Source organism: Metarhizium album (assembly GCF_000804445.1).
Source record: "Metarhizium album ARSEF 1941 chromosome Unknown scaffold_5, whole genome shotgun sequence".
NCBI classification, from domain to species: domain Eukaryota; kingdom Fungi; phylum Ascomycota; class Sordariomycetes; order Hypocreales; family Clavicipitaceae; genus Metarhizium; species Metarhizium album.
In genome coordinates, this window is record NW_024467579.1 from 76,232 (window position 1) to 93,529 (window position 17,298).

The 17,298-nt window shown below is 54.8% G+C and overlaps 7 protein-coding genes across 7 annotated transcripts; 4 read left to right on the forward strand and 3 right to left on the reverse strand.

The window, feature by feature from the left end:
• Positions 1 to 126: 126 nt before the first annotated feature.
• Positions 127 to 4,614, reverse strand: MAM_02724 (Exocyst complex, component Exoc1; the record flags this gene model as incomplete). Its single annotated transcript, XM_040821523.1, has 4 exons — positions 127 to 1,045; positions 1,098 to 2,227; positions 2,301 to 4,303; positions 4,494 to 4,614. 4 exons carry the CDS (start codon positions 4,612 to 4,614, stop codon positions 127 to 129), a joined length of 4,173 nt encoding a protein of 1,390 aa, XP_040680092.1.
• A 1,642-nt stretch (positions 4,615 to 6,256) lies between these two features.
• Positions 6,257 to 7,970, forward strand: MAM_02725 (Alcohol dehydrogenase, iron-type; the record flags this gene model as incomplete). The annotated part of the gene is made up of 4 exons (XM_040821524.1): positions 6,257 to 6,286; positions 6,357 to 6,754; positions 6,830 to 7,467; positions 7,543 to 7,970. 4 exons carry the CDS (start codon positions 6,257 to 6,259, stop codon positions 7,968 to 7,970), a joined length of 1,494 nt encoding a protein of 497 aa, XP_040680093.1.
• An 83-nt stretch (positions 7,971 to 8,053) lies between these two features.
• MAM_02726 (transferase hexapeptide domain protein) lies at positions 8,054 to 8,638 on the reverse strand (the record flags this gene model as incomplete). Its single annotated transcript, XM_040821525.1, has 1 exon — positions 8,054 to 8,638. One exon carries the CDS (start codon positions 8,636 to 8,638, stop codon positions 8,054 to 8,056), a length of 585 nt encoding a protein of 194 aa, XP_040680094.1.
• A 487-nt stretch (positions 8,639 to 9,125) lies between these two features.
• Positions 9,126 to 10,744, forward strand: MAM_02727 (NADH-ubiquinone oxidoreductase 51 kDa subunit; the record flags this gene model as incomplete). Its single annotated transcript, XM_040821526.1, has 3 exons — positions 9,126 to 9,428; positions 9,516 to 10,503; positions 10,575 to 10,744. The coding sequence occupies 3 exons, from the start codon at positions 9,126 to 9,128 to the stop codon at positions 10,742 to 10,744; spliced, it is 1,461 nt and encodes a 486-aa protein (XP_040680095.1).
• A 1,008-nt stretch (positions 10,745 to 11,752) lies between these two features.
• MAM_02728 (Carboxylesterase family protein) lies at positions 11,753 to 13,084 on the forward strand (the record flags this gene model as incomplete). The annotated part of the gene is made up of 1 exon (XM_040821527.1): positions 11,753 to 13,084. The coding sequence occupies one exon, from the start codon at positions 11,753 to 11,755 to the stop codon at positions 13,082 to 13,084; it is 1,332 nt and encodes a 443-aa protein (XP_040680096.1).
• Positions 13,085 to 13,504: 420 nt separating this feature from the next.
• On the forward strand, positions 13,505 to 14,521 carry MAM_02729 (uncharacterized protein; the record flags this gene model as incomplete). Its single annotated transcript, XM_040821528.1, has 2 exons — positions 13,505 to 13,550; positions 13,740 to 14,521. 2 exons carry the CDS (start codon positions 13,505 to 13,507, stop codon positions 14,519 to 14,521), a joined length of 828 nt encoding a protein of 275 aa, XP_040680097.1.
• Positions 14,522 to 14,750: 229 nt separating this feature from the next.
• Positions 14,751 to 16,481, reverse strand: MAM_02730 (Smr domain protein; the record flags this gene model as incomplete). The annotated part of the gene is made up of 3 exons (XM_040821529.1): positions 14,751 to 15,679; positions 15,734 to 16,373; positions 16,443 to 16,481. 3 exons carry the CDS (start codon positions 16,479 to 16,481, stop codon positions 14,751 to 14,753), a joined length of 1,608 nt encoding a protein of 535 aa, XP_040680098.1.
• Between the last annotated feature and the right edge of the window lie 817 nt (positions 16,482 to 17,298).

Below are 17,298 nucleotides of genomic sequence, written 5' to 3' on the forward strand. Positions count from 1 at the left end.
TCCCCGTGCGTCTGGGCGACAGCCTCGCTATCGCATGCCGGCTCCCGTCAGAGATTAAACGACACTCCCTCCCGTTACTCAAACCTCTGCTATCCGCCCCGTCTTGGCCGTCTTTGCTCGTCACGCTCATCTGAAGGCCAGCTTGACATCCGCTCTGGGCCATTCAAATGGTACGTCGCCTCCATACACATCCGTGGTGACCTGGCCAATTCTGGTTTCCACATTGAGGTAAAACTTCTCACATTCAGACGTCACCTTTGCCACTAGAGCACGGCTGAGCGCAGGATCATCGGCGTCGCCAAAGTGTTTCTCAACACGCTTGCGTAGGGCCTCGACCCCCTTGCGGACCTCTTTTGAATCAAAGCTCCCAAGAATCTTGTTGAATATGGCCTTGTCGTTGGACGGTTGTCGTGCAATGGCCGTAGGCGATTTGCCCGTCTGAATCTGGGCCTCAATGTTCTCGAGGTAGTCCAGGAGCTTGCCAAGGGGCCTGCGGATGACGGCACTCAGGTACATGTCCATATGTTCATGATACTCGGTGTTAGCTTGGTCTTTCCACTCCTCTAGCACGTCAAGGCCCCGCGTATCTGTTTCCTCAAGGAAGTGATTCATGTTTTCGATTAGCAAAATGTGGAAGTTGAGTGCTTCCTTATCCTCAGGATCAGCCGGGCCAGTGGACACACCCACAACAGCCGGCCGCTCTCGAGCGATGACCATGAGCGAGTCAAACATGGACTTGAGAATGCGATCGTACTCTCGGTCGATCATGCGTCGAAGCGCCAAGTTCCCACCGAGCCCGCTCATCATGTTTTCCACCGCCGTCATGAATGCAGGGAAGACACGGAAGAATGAGATGACTCCTTTTCGCTTGTTAATCTTGACCTTGGTTTCTTCGATAGCCTTGATCTGCTCCTCCACAAACTTGCTGAAGCGACCTTCCAGAAGACTGTGCAGCTTTTGCAGTAATGTGTTCAAGTAATCCTGGTTAGATTGGCTGATTTCAGACAGCTTCTTTTCCAGCACTGCGAGAACACCAACTCCTTGTCTATGGACATGATAAGTATAGGATGCGGCCCGTAGTTGACATCGGAACTTACAAGGGATCTTGTCCAACTACCCATTCCATGAGTCTCTGTAATTCAGACTCGAGGAAGGCAAATATCACCTCCATGGAGCGAGTCACTCTTCGTGCCAAGTCACGATCTGGCTCCATGAGACGGTGGCGCTTCAAATCCCCCCCGCGTCGGTCTCGAGGTGCGCTCGCGGCCACAGCATCAGTGAAATCCCCCTGCTCCAAGGTCGTCGCATGGAAGAAGTCGATGATGAAGTTCTGCTCCATCTCAATCAATGGCAACAGGTCATCCAACACGCCGGCAAAGACTTCATAGGGAAAGCTTCTGCTGTCGGTGGTGGGCGACTTCTCTGGAGTGGCTCGGCTACCGCTGTCTGCCAACGGCGACCGGAGAGCTCTGGCCAAGGTCTGACTGCGCTTCACTGTTATCTTCCTGGCGGCAGTTGCCACACCTTCTTGTTGTTTTTCGACTTGCGATGAGAAAAGCAACTCGGTCTCTTCTCCTGTTGATTTTCTTGCATTCTTACGCCATACACTAATGACGTTTTGGAACTGGCCCTTGTACAGAGGATGGCTCTTGTCCTGATAGATTTGGATGAGGTGATTCCAATTATTCAGATCAACGTCTCGTGCATATAGCATCAGGGGGCCGTACTTCCACAACAACTCTCGGCCAGCGTCGTAGTGGGATGAGTCCACCTTCTTGGAGAGAGCACCTTCAAGCGCACGTTTTGAACCGGCGCACGCCTCATCAAACTGGCGAGCCATGAACTCAATGAGCCGTTTCATGAAGACTGCGCTATGCTGTAGGTACATCTGCTTCTTTTCTCGCACAATTCTCATATTGCCGTAGTCGGTATTGAGAACAGGAGGTTGGTTGGCGCCGGATTGGGCTTTTGGTGCTGGTTCAATGCCTCCCAATGAAGGATCGATCTTGATCATGGCCTTGAAGAGCGTCACAAGGGCCCTCTCAACATCCTCTAGACCCCGCGAGTTCTCCAACGGGGCGAGCCGCAGAGCCTCCAGGTCTCCTGCAGTAATAGCACAGGTTTCCAGAAGTGATTCCAATTCTTTCTTCAGAAGCTTTTGATTTGCTGTTTGCACTTGAAGGCCTTGACACTGAGCTTCAATGTACGTGATGTCGTCTGACAGCGTCTGTTTCGATATGTTAGCCAAGAAGCCTCATCTCATATAATTTTTCTTCCCCACGATTGTCGGCGTATCTTACCGAAAGTTCAACAGAGTATAGAGTGAGGAGGTTCTCCAACTCTTCACACTCTGCCATGGCTAGATCGATGCCGCGTTTGATAGCTTCCACTCGGTCGTCTTCCTCTTGAAATCTGGCGAGCCAGCCACCAGCTTGAGCCCTGTTTATTTCCCGTTCCACATCTGCCTTTATTTCCTCTGCCGAACGAGAGCGCATTTCCTGCCCGGGTACCCAGCCAAAATAGTCCAGCCATTGACTGAACTCATCACTTCGGTCATCGAGAAGATTAGGGTCCACACCGAGACTTTGGAGATACTTCGCATCGTTCCCTGTCACGATGGACCTTCTGGGGGCTTTTTTGAGATGCTCCTCTGTCTTGGGCTCCTTGGCTTTGTCTGGTTCAACAGCCGCTGCCTGATTGGCGTTGGGGACAGTGAGCGTCACCTCTGGAACTGCTGCTGAATTCAGAGTCGAAGCCGGAGACTCGCCAGCAGCAGGATTGGGGATTCCAGTTGATGTTTCCGCGGGAGCAGAAAAAGGCTTAGGTATGTCAGGAGTGACGGGTCGGGGTGGCGCGGGTACGACGCCAGTGATGCCGTCAGGGCCGTCAGGTTTAATTTGCAACTGACGTAAACGCTCTCCGGCACCGCCTGGGCGAGGACGAAAAGCCGAGGCAGCTGTGGCAGCCTTCCACAGCACCCCGGCAATGTCGCCCTTTGACTTCTTTTGTCTGATCATGGGCCCTAATCCTGGCCGTGCGTCTGCCCCGGGCTCGGGAGGGGCCCCCGGGACAGATAGAGCATCGTTAGATGTCGTGACTGACAATGAGGCGGTAGAGTTATTGGTTGATTCGGGCGTCTCGGAATTTATACTCTCCGCCTTTGAGTTGTCCAATGGCGGCGCTGGCGGTCCTGGAGGCAGTTGGCTGGTGTCGGTTCTGGGCGATATTCTATCACCACTTCTGGGTGGTGGAGCAACGGGATCCTTTCTTAGTGTTTGGCTGTTCAGAGGCTGAGGGACAAGATCGCGATCATCAGGGCGGGTGGGGTCCATTGGCGGGCGTCGTCTTTCGGGAGGTGGCTTTCCATCTGATTGAAGCGGTCCTTGGGGAGGTGTGGGAATAGGTTCTTGAGAAGGTTCAAACGGCTCTCGGGGATCCCCGAAGCGTCCAAATGCTCCAGCTCCATTCATACCGTTTCGAGAGCGCGGGGGTTGACTAGACGTATCCTCGCTTCTGGCAGTCGTGAATGAGTTGGCCACAGAATCCTGACTCTTATTTGCCTGGCTCGTCGTCCATCTTGGAGCCGGGCGATCAACCGGGCGATCAGCCGGACGGTCCCTTGACATTGCCGAGTCAAAGCTACCTGCAGGTGAGTTGCTACCGTTCAAGGGCGGCCGCATCGCCATCGGGCTCTTCTGGAACCGGGCGGGATCAGGCGTGCTCGAAGTCGGTGGCGCCAACGGCGGAGCGGGGGGACCAGGTGGAATACTTGGTGCTGACGAACCCGAAGTTGCGCTCTGCTGGCTAGGGACTTGCTCCAGCGGAGGTCGCGACGGAGATGCGGCCCGTCGTCGTCCAGCCCCCAACACTTGATCGAGCTCTCTTTGGTCGAAACCAGACAGCTCGGGTGTCTTGCCACCGGTGTACTTTCCATAAATTTTGATTAGGCTGGCAATGAAGAACTTCTTTTCTTTGTCGGTCTGTGCCTGCCAGTAGTACGGCTTGCCGAGAGTCACCAAAAAGCCGGTATCCCCTCCCCATTCTCGATAGTTTGGCTTCACCTGGGGTCCGGTGAAGGACCCGATATCGGTCAGGTCATCGAGGTTCCATGTTTTTCCGATGGAAAAGGTTCCGTTTGCATTCTCCTTTGACTTGTGCATGCGGACGCGACCTGACTTGCGCACTGCTACAATGATGACTCTGGCCTTCTCGGCTTCGGGCGTACGAGCTTGCGGTGGCGGGGGGGTTGACGGATATGAGGAATACTCCGTGGTGCGTATGTGTGTGATGTAGGTCTCGAGAACTAGTGCAAACCTCACGTCAGTTTACTATTGATTAAATAGGCCCTGTAGTCGGCAGGCGATGGCTGCGAAAGGGTCAAGCTGGGCTGCTCAAAGGTGCCAGCAGTTCAGCGGTAGTAATGCCATGCCAGAACGCCAATCCGAAACCATGCACCGAACAGCGGCAGGACCAGCGCAAGGCCGAATACTTACGAGAGCCGTCAGTGTCCTTCTTGCTAAAGCAGCTGTCGATTATGCGGCGCTTTTCATCCTCAAACCGTTGCGCCCTCGAGGCGGCAGTAGCGCCAGGCCCGGCTCCATTTGCGCGGTCCATCTGTATGCGCGTTATCCAGCGGGATCATGAAGGAGAGTCGGCAACGTAGACAGAAGGCGAGAGCATGGTCGTCGAGTCTGAGGTCTGTCCTAGACGGAGACAGGAGACGGAGAGGGGAATGGGACGAGGATGCGAACGCGGACAGCAGGATAATGTCGACAACGTTGCTTGTGCTTGCGCGCTGCAGCGTCGTGGTGCGACAGGGATTGGAGCTGGATAGCCGCGTATGGTAGGTTCGGTTTGGAGATGCCAGCGTCGCCGTGGAGGTTGAGGTTGAGGTCGAGGTCGAGGTAGGACAAGTATCAGGAGGGCTGGTTGGACTGTTCGAAGTGGAAGTGGGCGGGACATGGATCAAGGGCCAACGGCGTGCAGCGAGCGCCTGTGGTCCGTCTGGTTGGTTGGAACTTGGCGCCAGGCAGACTGTGGGATTATTTTGCTCCGTGCTCCGTGCTCCGTGGCACGTCGTCACCCAGGCACTCGAGTCCCTACTTGAAACTTCAATGGCCGCCCAGCCTCCAGCCTCTTTCGTCATTCAAACTCCAGAGCAGCTAGCTCATCGGTGCCATTCACCGGGTGCGAAGTTCCTGTGTCGGAAGCATGACTCTGCATTTGTCAATCATCGACGCGTCAAATTCGAAGCCGACTAATGTACGTCAAGGCCTCCCGGCCATCCAACTCTCAGGTACGGAGTATCAGATATCATGACCCGGAGACTTCAAACCCGCAACAGCAATCCTGCGCCGACAATCTCCCTCGTCTCGTCCAAATCCAGTGTTTCGGCCCTTTCTGCTCTCGAATACCATCATCGTCTCAGCCACGCAGATGCATCGTAGATTGCCCTCGTCAACCGCATACCTAATCGCCTCCAATAAACAGTTGACTCAATCACCGTGGCTCATCCGAATCACTCTCGGCATCGAACGGCGAATAAGAATGTCGCCAGACGAATTGTTTCCTTAACCGCCAACCTTGCCCAGCCCAACTGTGGCCCGGGTGGCAAGCCTCTGGAGCTGAATGGGAACCAGAGGCGCATCTCTTGCCATGGGCATCTGCAACGACGGGGATAACATGATGAGATTTTTAAATACACGTGGTGGCCTCCTCGTAGACGATAACGTGACGGTGGTCGTTGACTCCAATGGCCGGTGCTTTGCAGGGGCTGTTGGATTGTCGTCGTGCTCCGACCGGTCCAATCAAATCACGCCGTGCCTGCAGCAGCATATGAAATGAACCAATTGATGAATTAACTACGTAGTTGCCAGTGCGTCCATATCTTGAGGCGTCACGCAAGAAAGACACTAGGGGGTGGTTGCAGGTTGCAACGTTGCCGTGATCCCGGCATGTACCTGGTGAAACCCATCGAAAAAAAAAGCCTCCCCCGCAATCGGCTAGCATTTCAACCCGCAACTCACCAGCTTCAATCAATCATTACCCGAGCCCGAGCGCGCCGAGGCTTAACATTGAACCAGTTGACCACTCCGCACTGGTCACTGGTGGGTTCCCTGCACACCCTCATCATCAATCTTCCATCTCAGCATCCCACATCACTTTTGTCCTTTCTGCTGCTGTCCTGTCGTTGTCAATTTCCTCGACTATTACACCAGTTGAGCTAATACCGTTTGCTTCCTAAAACGAAACCGCCATGGGCGCTCCCGTCCGTGTTGTTCCCAACGTAAGCTTTCATCTTCCTCCTGCAAATGCCGCCAACGCGGACTTGACTTAACAGCCTGTACATGCAACAGGCCGCGAAGCGGGCAACCAGCCTTCTTCGTACCATTCAATATACGCATCCGCCTTCATGCCCATGCCACTCAAACCCAGGTTACCACAAGGCTCCTCCATCTCTAGTGCCCCGTGCGAGAGAAGCAGGTCGCCGGCGATATGCTACACCCGCGTCCGTGAGCCAAGATCTGAAGGAATATGCCTTTGAAATGGCAGCTTCATCTATCCGCTTCGGCCCGGGTGTTACGCAGGAAGTCGGCATGGATTTCAAGAACATGGGCGCAAAGAAGGTGTGTGTTGTCACGGACCCTACCGTTGACAGGCTGGACGCCATGAGGCAGGTGAGGGAGGGCTTGACAAGAGAAGGTATTAGCTTCGAGGTCTTCTCGAATGTGAGAATTGAACCCAAAGACAGCTCGTAAGTTGATGGTCTTCACCGGTCGTGCGCTCTTTTCGTACACCCAGTATAATGCGAGGCTTACACGGTGTTTAGAATCAAGGAAGCTATCGAATGGGTTCGCCCGTACCGGCCAGACGCCTTTCTCGCCGTTGGCGGCGGCTCAGTCATGGACACGGCCAAGCTAATGAACCTTTACTTGAACTATCCCGACGCCGACTTTTTGGACTTTGTCAATGCTCCCCTTGGCAAGGGAAGGCCTGTCGATAAACCCCTCTGCCCGCTTATTGCCGTTCCGACCACCGCGGGAACAGGGAGCGAGACCACCGGCACGGCCATCTTTGATCTTGTATCTGAGCGAGCCAAGACTGGTGTCGCCCACAGAAACTTGAAACCGACACTGGGAATATGTGACCCCACCAATACACGAACCATGCCTGCTGCGGTCAAGGCCAGCTCTGGACTGGATGTGCTCTGCCACTCTCTGGAGTCTTGGACGGCCATTCCTTACAATGAGCGTACTCCACGCCCGCCGAACCCAATCATGAGACCCGCTTACCAGGGCGCCAATCCCATATCCGACGTATTCTCTTTCCATGCTCTTCGCCGCACAGTCAAGTACCTGCCTCGAGCTGTCAAGGATCCTGACGACTTCGAGGCGCAGAGCGAGATGCTGCTTGCAGCTACTCTTGCTGGTGTTGGGTTTGGGAACGCAGGCGTTCACCTGTGTCACGGTACGTCAAATATACACCATCGCCACGCCGCAACGGTGGCGGGAGCTTCCAACTGATTCTTTGTCTTTTACGCAGGCATGTCTTACCCCATCTCTGGACAGAACCCTGGATACAGACACGCCGGCTACGATGTGCCCGCACCGTTGATCCCCCACGGTGTCTCCGTCGCCGTTTCTGCTCCCGCCGTCTTCCGATTCACTGCTGCTTCTAACCCCCAGAGACATCTCGAGGCCGCTGAAGCTTTTGGTGTTGACACATCCAACGTGAAGCCGGAGAGTGCCGGGGAGGTGTTGGCAGAGGCATTGACCAAGTTCCTCGCAGACCTGGGCGACCAGCCTGCAGGTCTCAAGGACCTAGGTTTTGGCAGACAGCACATCGACGCCCTTGTCGACGGCACCATTCCTCAGGCTCGTGTACTGATGCTGGCTCCCGGACTAGATAAAGAGCTGCAAACCGAGAAGGAACAGCTCCATAGACTGTTCGAAGACGCCATGAGCCACTAAGCCCTCATGCAAATATGTAGTCTAGCCTATTGATCGTACAAATTAACGTGGTAGATGTCGCATGCTGTGGCTCGCTCGCGGCGTCACTTGAACTTGTCCGGGTTGCTGGGTATCATCTTTTTCAAAACAGCAATCTGCTTTACCAGCCCCAGCTTCCGCATGTCTGTGACGCCCCGGTTATCTAATCGCCGTAAGCCATCCGAGTAAGCGACGGTGTAATCCGGTAGATGCTCCCCCGGTGGGATAACCGTCTTGGGGGAGATTGTGCAGTGTCTTCCGATTTTGGCGCCGCTGCCGATCTTGCACCCGACCTGCAAGGTCGTCCCCTCGCCAACCTCGGTATCGCCCGCTTCAATCACTGCTCCAACTTCCACAACGACGTAGTCTCCTAGCACGACGCCTCCAGGCTTGACGGTGTCTACATCAGAAGGGCGCACTCCGATGTGGGCTCGTTCGTGGATGATGCACCGTCGTCCTACGAGTACACTGCCGAGGTGGGATTCGAACCGCGACCGAGGATGTATTACAGTCTCGGACTGCATCGTGATGGAATGGGTGCCTTGTAAAATAGCATTGTCCGATATGGTGAGCGAGGATGAGAAATTGACTGGTGGCTTGGGACCACTGCGGTCAATGGCCGGGAGAATCGAGTGTCTTTTGCTCGACATGGCAAGCTTTTCAATCGAGTGAGGAACCCGTGTTATTCTGGTGAATGTCTCGAGTGTTGGCCGCCGTGGGATTCATATCGCTATAAGCAAGGTCTTCAATCTCGACTTTTGGGATGCAACTAAGGTTGCGCAGAGGTCCTTGGCGTTTAGCCAGCCAATGCTTGGTGGTTTGGTTGGTTAATAAAGCAGTCAAAGAGATTAGCGCGCGCGTCGGTTCGGTCGGGAAAGGCAGACCAGGATGGTGTGGGGCATTGATGACCGAGTGATGGAGAGTACTTTGACGCTCCGATAAATCTGGGGCTTTTCAAAGTAGCAGCTAACACTTCTGGTAGTATGCGGCCACACCCAGCGTTGGCCAACCAGATTGCCCGCAATTGTGACGCTGACATTAGACAAATCTCGCCACCGGGTTACCGCAGAGCATCCATCTTCACGACAAATCCCCGACCTCATCCCCGACCCCAATCCGCCGCCGGACAACGACGCAATGCTGTCCTCAAGAGCGGCGCCAAGCAAGGCCGTGAGCCTCTCGCGGAATGCGGTGAGGGGCCTCGCGACAGTGCAGGATGGAACCCCCAAGCGGACTTACGGAGGTCTCAAGGATCAAGATCGTATTTTCCAGAACCTTTACGGCAGATTCCCTCCCGACCTCAAGAGCGCGAAAAAAATGGGCGACTGGCACAAGACAAAGGAAATTATACTAAAGGGTCACGATTGGATCATCAACGAGGTAAAGGCCTCTGGCTTGCGAGGCCGTGGTGGCGCTGGCTTCCCGTCTGGTCTCAAATGGGTATGTTTTCTCTTGTCCAATTCACCTCCGGGACACCACAAGACGCTTGAACTCTAACAACTTCGCTTTGTTGTGCTCGCAATAAAGTCCTTCATGAACTTCAAGGATTGGGACAAGGACACGAAGCCTCGATACCTCGTTGTCAATGCTGATGAGGGTGAACCCGGAACTTGTAAGGACCGCGAAATCATGCGAAAGGACCCCCACAAGCTCGTCGAGGGCTGCCTTGTCGCCGGCCGAGCCATGAATGCGACCGCTGCCTACATTTACATTCGAGGCGAATTCGTCTACGAAGCTGCCGTGTTGCAGAACGCCATCAACGAAGCCTACAAAGCCGGATTGATTGGAAAGAATGCCTGCGGCTCTGGCTACGACTTCGACGTCTTCATCCACCGTGGTGCCGGTGCCTATGTTTGCGGTGAGGAGACATCTTTGATCGAGTCTCTCGAGGGCAAGCCTGGCAAACCCCGCCTAAAGCCTCCGTTCCCTGCCGCCGTCGGCCTGTTCGGATGCCCTTCAACCGTTGCCAACGTCGAGACCGTCGCCGTTGCCCCTACTATTTGTCGCCGTGGAGGCAGCTGGTTCGCGGGCTTCGGTCGCGAGCGCAACCAGGGCACCAAGCTGTTCTGTATATCCGGCCATGTCAACAACCCTTGCACGGTCGAGGAGGAGATGTCCATTCCCCTGCGTGAGCTTATTGACAAGCATTGCGGCGGTGTCCGTGGTGGATGGGACAATCTCTTGGCCATTATCCCTGGCGGCTCATCGACTCCAATCTTGCCCAAGAGCATCTGCGACGAGCAGCTCATGGACTTTGATGCTCTGAAGGATAGCCAGTCGGGTCTTGGAACTGCTGCCGTCATCGTCATGGACAAAAGCGCCGACGTTGTCCGCGCCATTTCCCGGCTTAGCCACTTCTATCGTCACGAGAGTTGCGGCCAGTGCACTCCCTGCCGTGAAGGCAGCAAGTGGACCGAACAGATCATGTCTCGCTTTGAGCGCGGTCAGGGACGTGAGAGAGAAATTGACATGCTCCAGGAGCTGACGAAGCAGGTTGAGGGCCATACCATCTGCGGTAAGGACAAACACCCCTATCTCTAACAAGTTCGGAAGCCGATTGCGATGCTGACTCAAAACCATGTGAAGCCCTGGGTGAGGCGTTCGCCTGGCCAATCCAAGGTCTCATCCGTCACTTCCGACCCGAACTAGAGGCCAGAATGCAGAAGTATGCCCAGGAGCACGGCGGTGCAGCTCTGGGTGGCGGATGGGAGGCCAACACGAGGTCACAAGGAAAGCTTGTTTCCCCCGGCCAGTAATTAGAAAAGGGTACTTTTGTCCACCTAGATTAGACGGGGGGAATAGCTGCGGATGGAGGGAGAGAGCTCGACGCTTCAGAGCGCCGCAAGGATTTCGGTGGTAAGCTCTCCACTTAGGTCCGGCATGTTACAAACACACTTGCAGATGTGACTGGAGTTGTATTCAATACGGTTGAAATGATATTGTATTTTTGAAGCTTGTCACACACCATCTTGTCTAATTTGATGATTGTTGGATCACGGCAAGTGACGCCAATACCCCTACAACAACGCGATCAAACACTGCACTTGTCGGTTCACCTCCGGATCGTCGTGCGGCGCATTTTGCCGTTTCGTATTCCGACGCCACGACATCATTACGGAAATGTGAACAGGCGATTTTGTTCCCAATGGCAAAAAAGGGGAGGGTGCGGGTTCCGTACCCTCCGTTGTGGCGGCTAGTGACGGATCAGCCGGGCAGCCGGAAGTGACGGAGGATGTCGCTACTCTGTACTTTCAGAAGCGACAGTTTGAAACAACTGGTAAAGAGTCTACTGGTGTGTTTGTATTTCTGATCTCTCTGGCCCTTTTAGCAACCCCCTTTGTGGCCGGAGGCGGCCGTGGCAGCTAAAGAACGAGCTGGTGTCATGGTTAGGATCAAGTGTTGGCTCTGGTGTTGGCGTTTGAGAAACACGAGCAACTAGTGTATCTTGTCAACGAGGAAGAGGTGTTTTTGCGTGATGTTCACGTTGTGTGCCAGGGCTGCCCGGCCGCAAAGGGGGTTGCTAAAAGTGCCCGAGGGATGAGAAATAAACTCACCTGGCAAACACGAGAAATCCTGACCCGACAACAGCTTTCGCCTCGAGTGGTTGACTTGCTGCTTCTTGCCCGGCACATAGATGTCATGTTGTCATTATCCGCTTCCTCTCAATACTGATTACGTTCTCTTGGCTGTGTGCGAGAAAACCCGGACCTAAAGGACACCCGAGAGACATCACTGTCACCATCACACATCGCGTCCCGGCCACCATGGCGGAGGTATCAAAGGTAACGCTCGAGCTGGCAAACGGCCAAATCACGACCGTCCAAAGCGACAACGTCCTCGCAGCGCGGGGCATTCCGTACGCCCGGGCGGAGCGTTTCCAACCGCCGGAGCCTGTTCCAAAATGGTCATCACTGAGGGACTGTACCCAGCCAGCTCCCATATGCCCGCAGTTCCGATCCCGTCTTCACGCACTCGTCGGCCCCATTGCGGAGGGTCGGACCACTTCCGAAGACTGTCTTCGCGTCAGCGTGTTCGCGCCGGCGCCGAAGCCACGGCCGTGTGTGCCGGTAATGGCATTCATCCACGGCGGAGGGTACATCGCCGGGGCCGGCGACCTCGACTGCTACTCGGGCGCGGGCCTCGCAAAGAAGGGCGTCGTGGTGGTGAACATTGCGTACCGCCTAGGCATCCTCGGTTACCAACGCATCGAGGGACGAGCACCCGCCAACCTGGGGCTGATGGACCAGATTGCCGCCCTGAAGTGGATACAAGGAAACATCGAATGCTTCGGAGGCGACCCGCAGAGGGTCTGCGTGTTTGGAGAGTCAGCCGGCGCTGATTCTATATATTGCTTGATGGGGGCGGACGGGACAGAGGGATTGTTCCAGCGGGCCATTATCCAGAGCCCGCCGTTGGGACTGCGTCTTTCTGACCGGCGTGAGATGCTGCGTGCTCTGGAGCAGCTGGCCTCGGAACTGGTGCCCGCGGATGCTGGTCATGCGCCTGTGGAGGAGTTGCTGACGGTTCAGGACAAGTTGGCCGAGAGGGCATTGTCGTTTGCTGCGGCCTTGCTGCCGTTTGGACCGGTACTCGGCCACCATCCGCTTCCCGATGCGGAAGGGTTCGAAAAGCGACTGGACGAGGCGATTCGACGCGTGCCCATCTTCCTGGGGTATAACGGGGACGAGGGGTCCGCGTTTGTGCCGTTTTTTCGCAGCATCGACCCCTTGGTGCGACCACGTGTCGAGTCGTCGGCCGTAGAGTACATTGGCAGGAACTGGTTCAAAGACAAAGCTGACGAGTTGTATCGAAAGATTCAAGGTGCCGGGCCGCCGGAGAAGCCCTGGTTCTATCGGTTCGACATTGCGCCTGACCAGAGTCCCTGGGGCGCAGCGCACACGGTGGATATGCCCTTCCTGCTGGGGACTTGGGCTTGCTGGAAGGACGCGCCCATGTTGAAGGGCCATGGTGTCCACGAGATGGTGGAGAGAGTTGGGGACGAACTGAAGAGCTTGTGGGTTGCGTTTGCCCAGGGCCGCGATGTTGGGAGGACGGAGTTCGTCATTGACGAGGACTTTGCCCTTGGGAGCCGATAAATGGGGAGTTGAAGTGCGCAACAAATCAATAAGACGGTCCCTGATGTAGCTATGTCAAGGAACCTAGGTAGGTAGCATCCCGTCTACGGATTGAGACGCAAGCCTCGAGCCAAACTTGACTCGGTGTGAAGTTAGGGTTAGGGTCGATATCTGTCACCGTGTCCGAACGTCGACCCGTTGGCAGGTTCAATGGAGAGCGTCTGGTTGGTTCAACGTTGGCCCCACATCGAAAGGGGACCGTCAAAGCAACATCCGTCTGGTAACTTGGAATCCGAATCGGAATCCTTGACCTCGCCTGAAAGCGCATCCATCATGACGCGACTGTCTGCTACACAATCCCACGGCAAGGCGGCTGTCTTCACTTGACACTCTGCACCCTTTTCCACAACTGAGCTCAGCCGCGTAGTCCGAGCAATCACAATGGCTGGACACTTTGAGCAGTTCGTCGCGTTCGGGACCGATATCGGTATGGCCTCGCTTCCCTCATCATGATCCATCGCCCGTTCCATGGCCTTAATGCACATGTATATATAACATGTTTGTTGTGAGAGGGGTCGTCTGACTGGCGTCCCCGAGGTTGAAGTTTCTTTCAGATCCCTGACACCCAAAGCAGCTTACGCCGTCTCATCGAGGGGGAGCAACTAACATGTCGCAGTCGGTCTCGAGCGCATCATGCGCTTCATCCAATCCGTCATTTCCATTCTCACCTCCTATCCAGCCCTGATACCCATTCTTCTCTCCCACCGGCCGCCCGCCGCTCACAAGACTGGTGCGCTAGTGATGGGCGAGCTCTGCGACCTTCTCAACATGACTCGCCGCGCTATCCGCCTATTCTGGTGCCTCGGCAGCTTCCAATCCAGCTGGAACGTCTACGTCGTTCCCGAGAAGAGCACAGAAGATTGGCTGTTCATCCTGGCTGATAGCTTCTTTGGACTTTTCGGCTTGATGGAGTCGGTCACGCTGCTCGATCTGTTGCAAGTCAGGGGCCTATCCGTCTTCGGGCTCGACGAAGCCGTTAGGATCGATGGCCAGTCCAAGAGTGTGTGGCTTGCGGCGCTGGTTTGCTCAGCATTATGTACTGGGGTCAAAATCTTCAAGACCTATGTTGAACGCGCTGTGCCTGAGACGGGGAGCGGCTTTGGCGCTGCCACGAATGAGAAGACGTCTGGCAAGGGCGACGAGAAAACACCCAAGGCTGCTGCCGTGATGCGCAGACAACAGAGAGAGGCGGCATCCAAGGAGACAAGCCGGAAGGTTCGCGCGCTGACCAGAAAGTTGCTCGCTGATTTGCTTGACATGGCGATCCCGGCCTGGGCTACTGGTTTGGCGGACATCCATGTCGGCACGGTGTGCGTTGCCATGCTTTTCAGTACAGTCCTGACGGGGTACGCTGTGTGGGAGAGATGTGGTCAGGCCATTGACCAGCGACGTTCTTGAGGAGTGCCACCAGTAAATAGTGTATAGAAAGTCTAGACATGACGTTTCTGATGCATACACATGGGGTTTATTCTCCTACCCCGTCCTCATTATGCGTCCGAACCGACGTACCTAATATACAGATTTGTATACATTTTCGCGTGTACCTGCAAAGTTCGCGTACGCTGAAATTGCCGTCATGACTCGTCCGTTTCATGCCATGGTGCACATCGCATACTTCCCCTCGGTCCTATCTTCGTCCGGTGACGACGAACCTTCCCGTCTCGACCCTCAACTCCCATCCATCCTGCAGCAAGGCTGCCGCGACAGCTTGCCTCATACGTGACACACCACCGGCACTGTGACGACCCAGACCAGTAATGACGGTAAAACCGCCATCGTCCCTCAACTTTTTCGCCCTTGATTCACCCAATCCGCCCCACCACTCTCGAACTTGTTGCCGTGCAATTCTCACTCCGTCCTGTACCAAAACACCATGCAAATCAACGCAGTAACGCGTGCTGCGTTTGGCAACGAGAATATCAGCTGCTGCAGATGTGGTAGTCTGGGCGTATCGGCCTTGTTCTCGAGCCTGGTCGGAGTAATAGCTGGCTGCCTGTCTATAGAGCGGACTAGATGAGCCCCGACGATGCATCTGCACTGCGGACGCCGCGGCATCGCGGCTAGCTTGGTGGAATTTATTCGCGCGGCTCATGGCTTCTTCCAAGTTCATGTTATTCATGGATGAATGCTTTGCAACTAGTTCCACTGCCGGCGTTGCGCCCGCTTGGGACAGCGTCGTCATATCCCTCCCGCCTTCGATGTCGGCTTGTGGGAGAGGCGTGAGGCGATACGAAAGATCCATTTTCTTGATCTTGGGTTGCTTTGAGAAATGCTTGTTGAGAAGAGCAGCGATGTCGTCTGCGAACTGCGGAATGTGACCGGCGACATGGACGACGGCAGGCATGTACTTCTGAGGGACGTGCCGGTAATTTTTGGCGAGGCGTTCGGCGTTTCCTTTGCCGCTTTCATCTTGGCTTCCGATACCGTAGGAGATGTACTGGTTTAGAAGCTCAACGACAGTGGCGGCTTTGGAGCACTGGAACTTGTAATAGATGGGATATACCTGATCAGATCGAATGCTGAATCTCTCTGCTATGTAGTCGATCTCATCCTGGCCTTGTCAAACTTAGAAATGTTATCGGCAGCGGATGAAATCGATCACACACTCACTGCGTGCTTCGCTAGCGAAGCTGGGAAACGATGCGCCATCACTCGACTGATCTCCATCGGACGGGACTTTCCTTTTGCCTTCCCTTTTCTTCTTTCCCTTGCACCGACTGCTCTCTGGCTCGAAGAAGCCATCAACGCCTTTCATCTGCTGGCCGGTCGACTGTAAATACTGAACATTCAGGAGATCATCCAGCGCAGTCTGAAAGTCTCCATTGGCTTGTTTCAGAGCATACTGAACATCAAATTCCTTCAAATCGGCAAACATACTCTGCAGCAAGAGCAACTTATTCTCCTCGCTGTCTTCGTTGAATGTTGTCAATCTAGGCTTGGAAGTGGGCAGATCTGACACGCATGATGAATTGTCCGTGCTCGAGTTGTCTGTGATGCGAGCCTGTGAGGCCTGGCGACTTGCACTGGTAGTTGACGTTACCGTCAGCTCATCATAAGTAGCTTGCGGCTCTCCTTCAGGTACTTGAGGAATGCCGCTGGGATTGAAGCCAGATGCTTCTTCCGACAGAACACCTTGCGCCAAGTCCTGTAGAGTGCGCTGCGCCTGTTTATAAGCAGATGGATTCTTGAGGTTGTAGTCGCTTGCTATAGCTACAATGAGAGCTTCGTCGAGAAGGGTACGGAATGAGTCCTAGGAAACGTGAATTCCGGTATTCCATGGCGCAATACGGCTCCTTGCCATGATGAGGATTTTACATACCACCAAATTTTCTAAGTGATCTTCTTTTTCACTGGCCATAACGCGGCTGTTGAATAGATCTCTTCATGCAGTAAGTGGAAAGTTGGGCAAGTGCAGCGAGTCGACGGAGTAGGCATTATCCAAGACGAAGGCAAAAAAAAAGTGAGGACATGTACGTTCCAGGGACCAAGAAGAGAGAGAGGGCGGACGGATGCTTGGGTGTGGATGAGAAAACAAACACTAAAAGCCTGACTGATCCAAGGTCGGTGTGCATGGAATCACGTGTGGAGAAGGGCAAATGAGATGCTAGATAGTTAGAGTCACGCAAATTGCAACGACAGCAGCTCTGGACCTGAGGGAGGCAGTGGTGTGAAGGCAGATATGAAGATGGTGAAATCGTCAAATGCCTGGTTGGATTTAGCAGATCGGAGATGCACGCAGAACCCCCAGTGACGAGGGCAAGGCGTTGCTCCAGTACGGCACCGAAACAACGCGAGTGACGACGTGTGAATACGTCCAAAGCATGGAATAAACCGCCTGGTCTGAGCTGGCGGTTTCGCAACACAGACTGGACTGGTGTGATTTATCAAGTTTCGCAAATAGAAGATGACGGTTCTTGACCAGGTCTGAGGCTGAGGTGACTGCCTGCATGCATCGTGAGGGACGCAGGTCTGAGAGGTGCGAGGGCTGTATGGACTGGACTCTGGAGTACCTTCCGCACGGACCAAGAGCGCAGTTGCCCTTGTCGTCTCGCCAAGAGCCAAGCCAAGTGGAGCCCGGAGCTTCCAAAGCCTGATGCTGCATCAGGAACAGCTTCCAGGGCAGGGCTCACTCATCTCGTGCGTCAGCGGCAACACCGGCGGCAGGCTTTGATGAC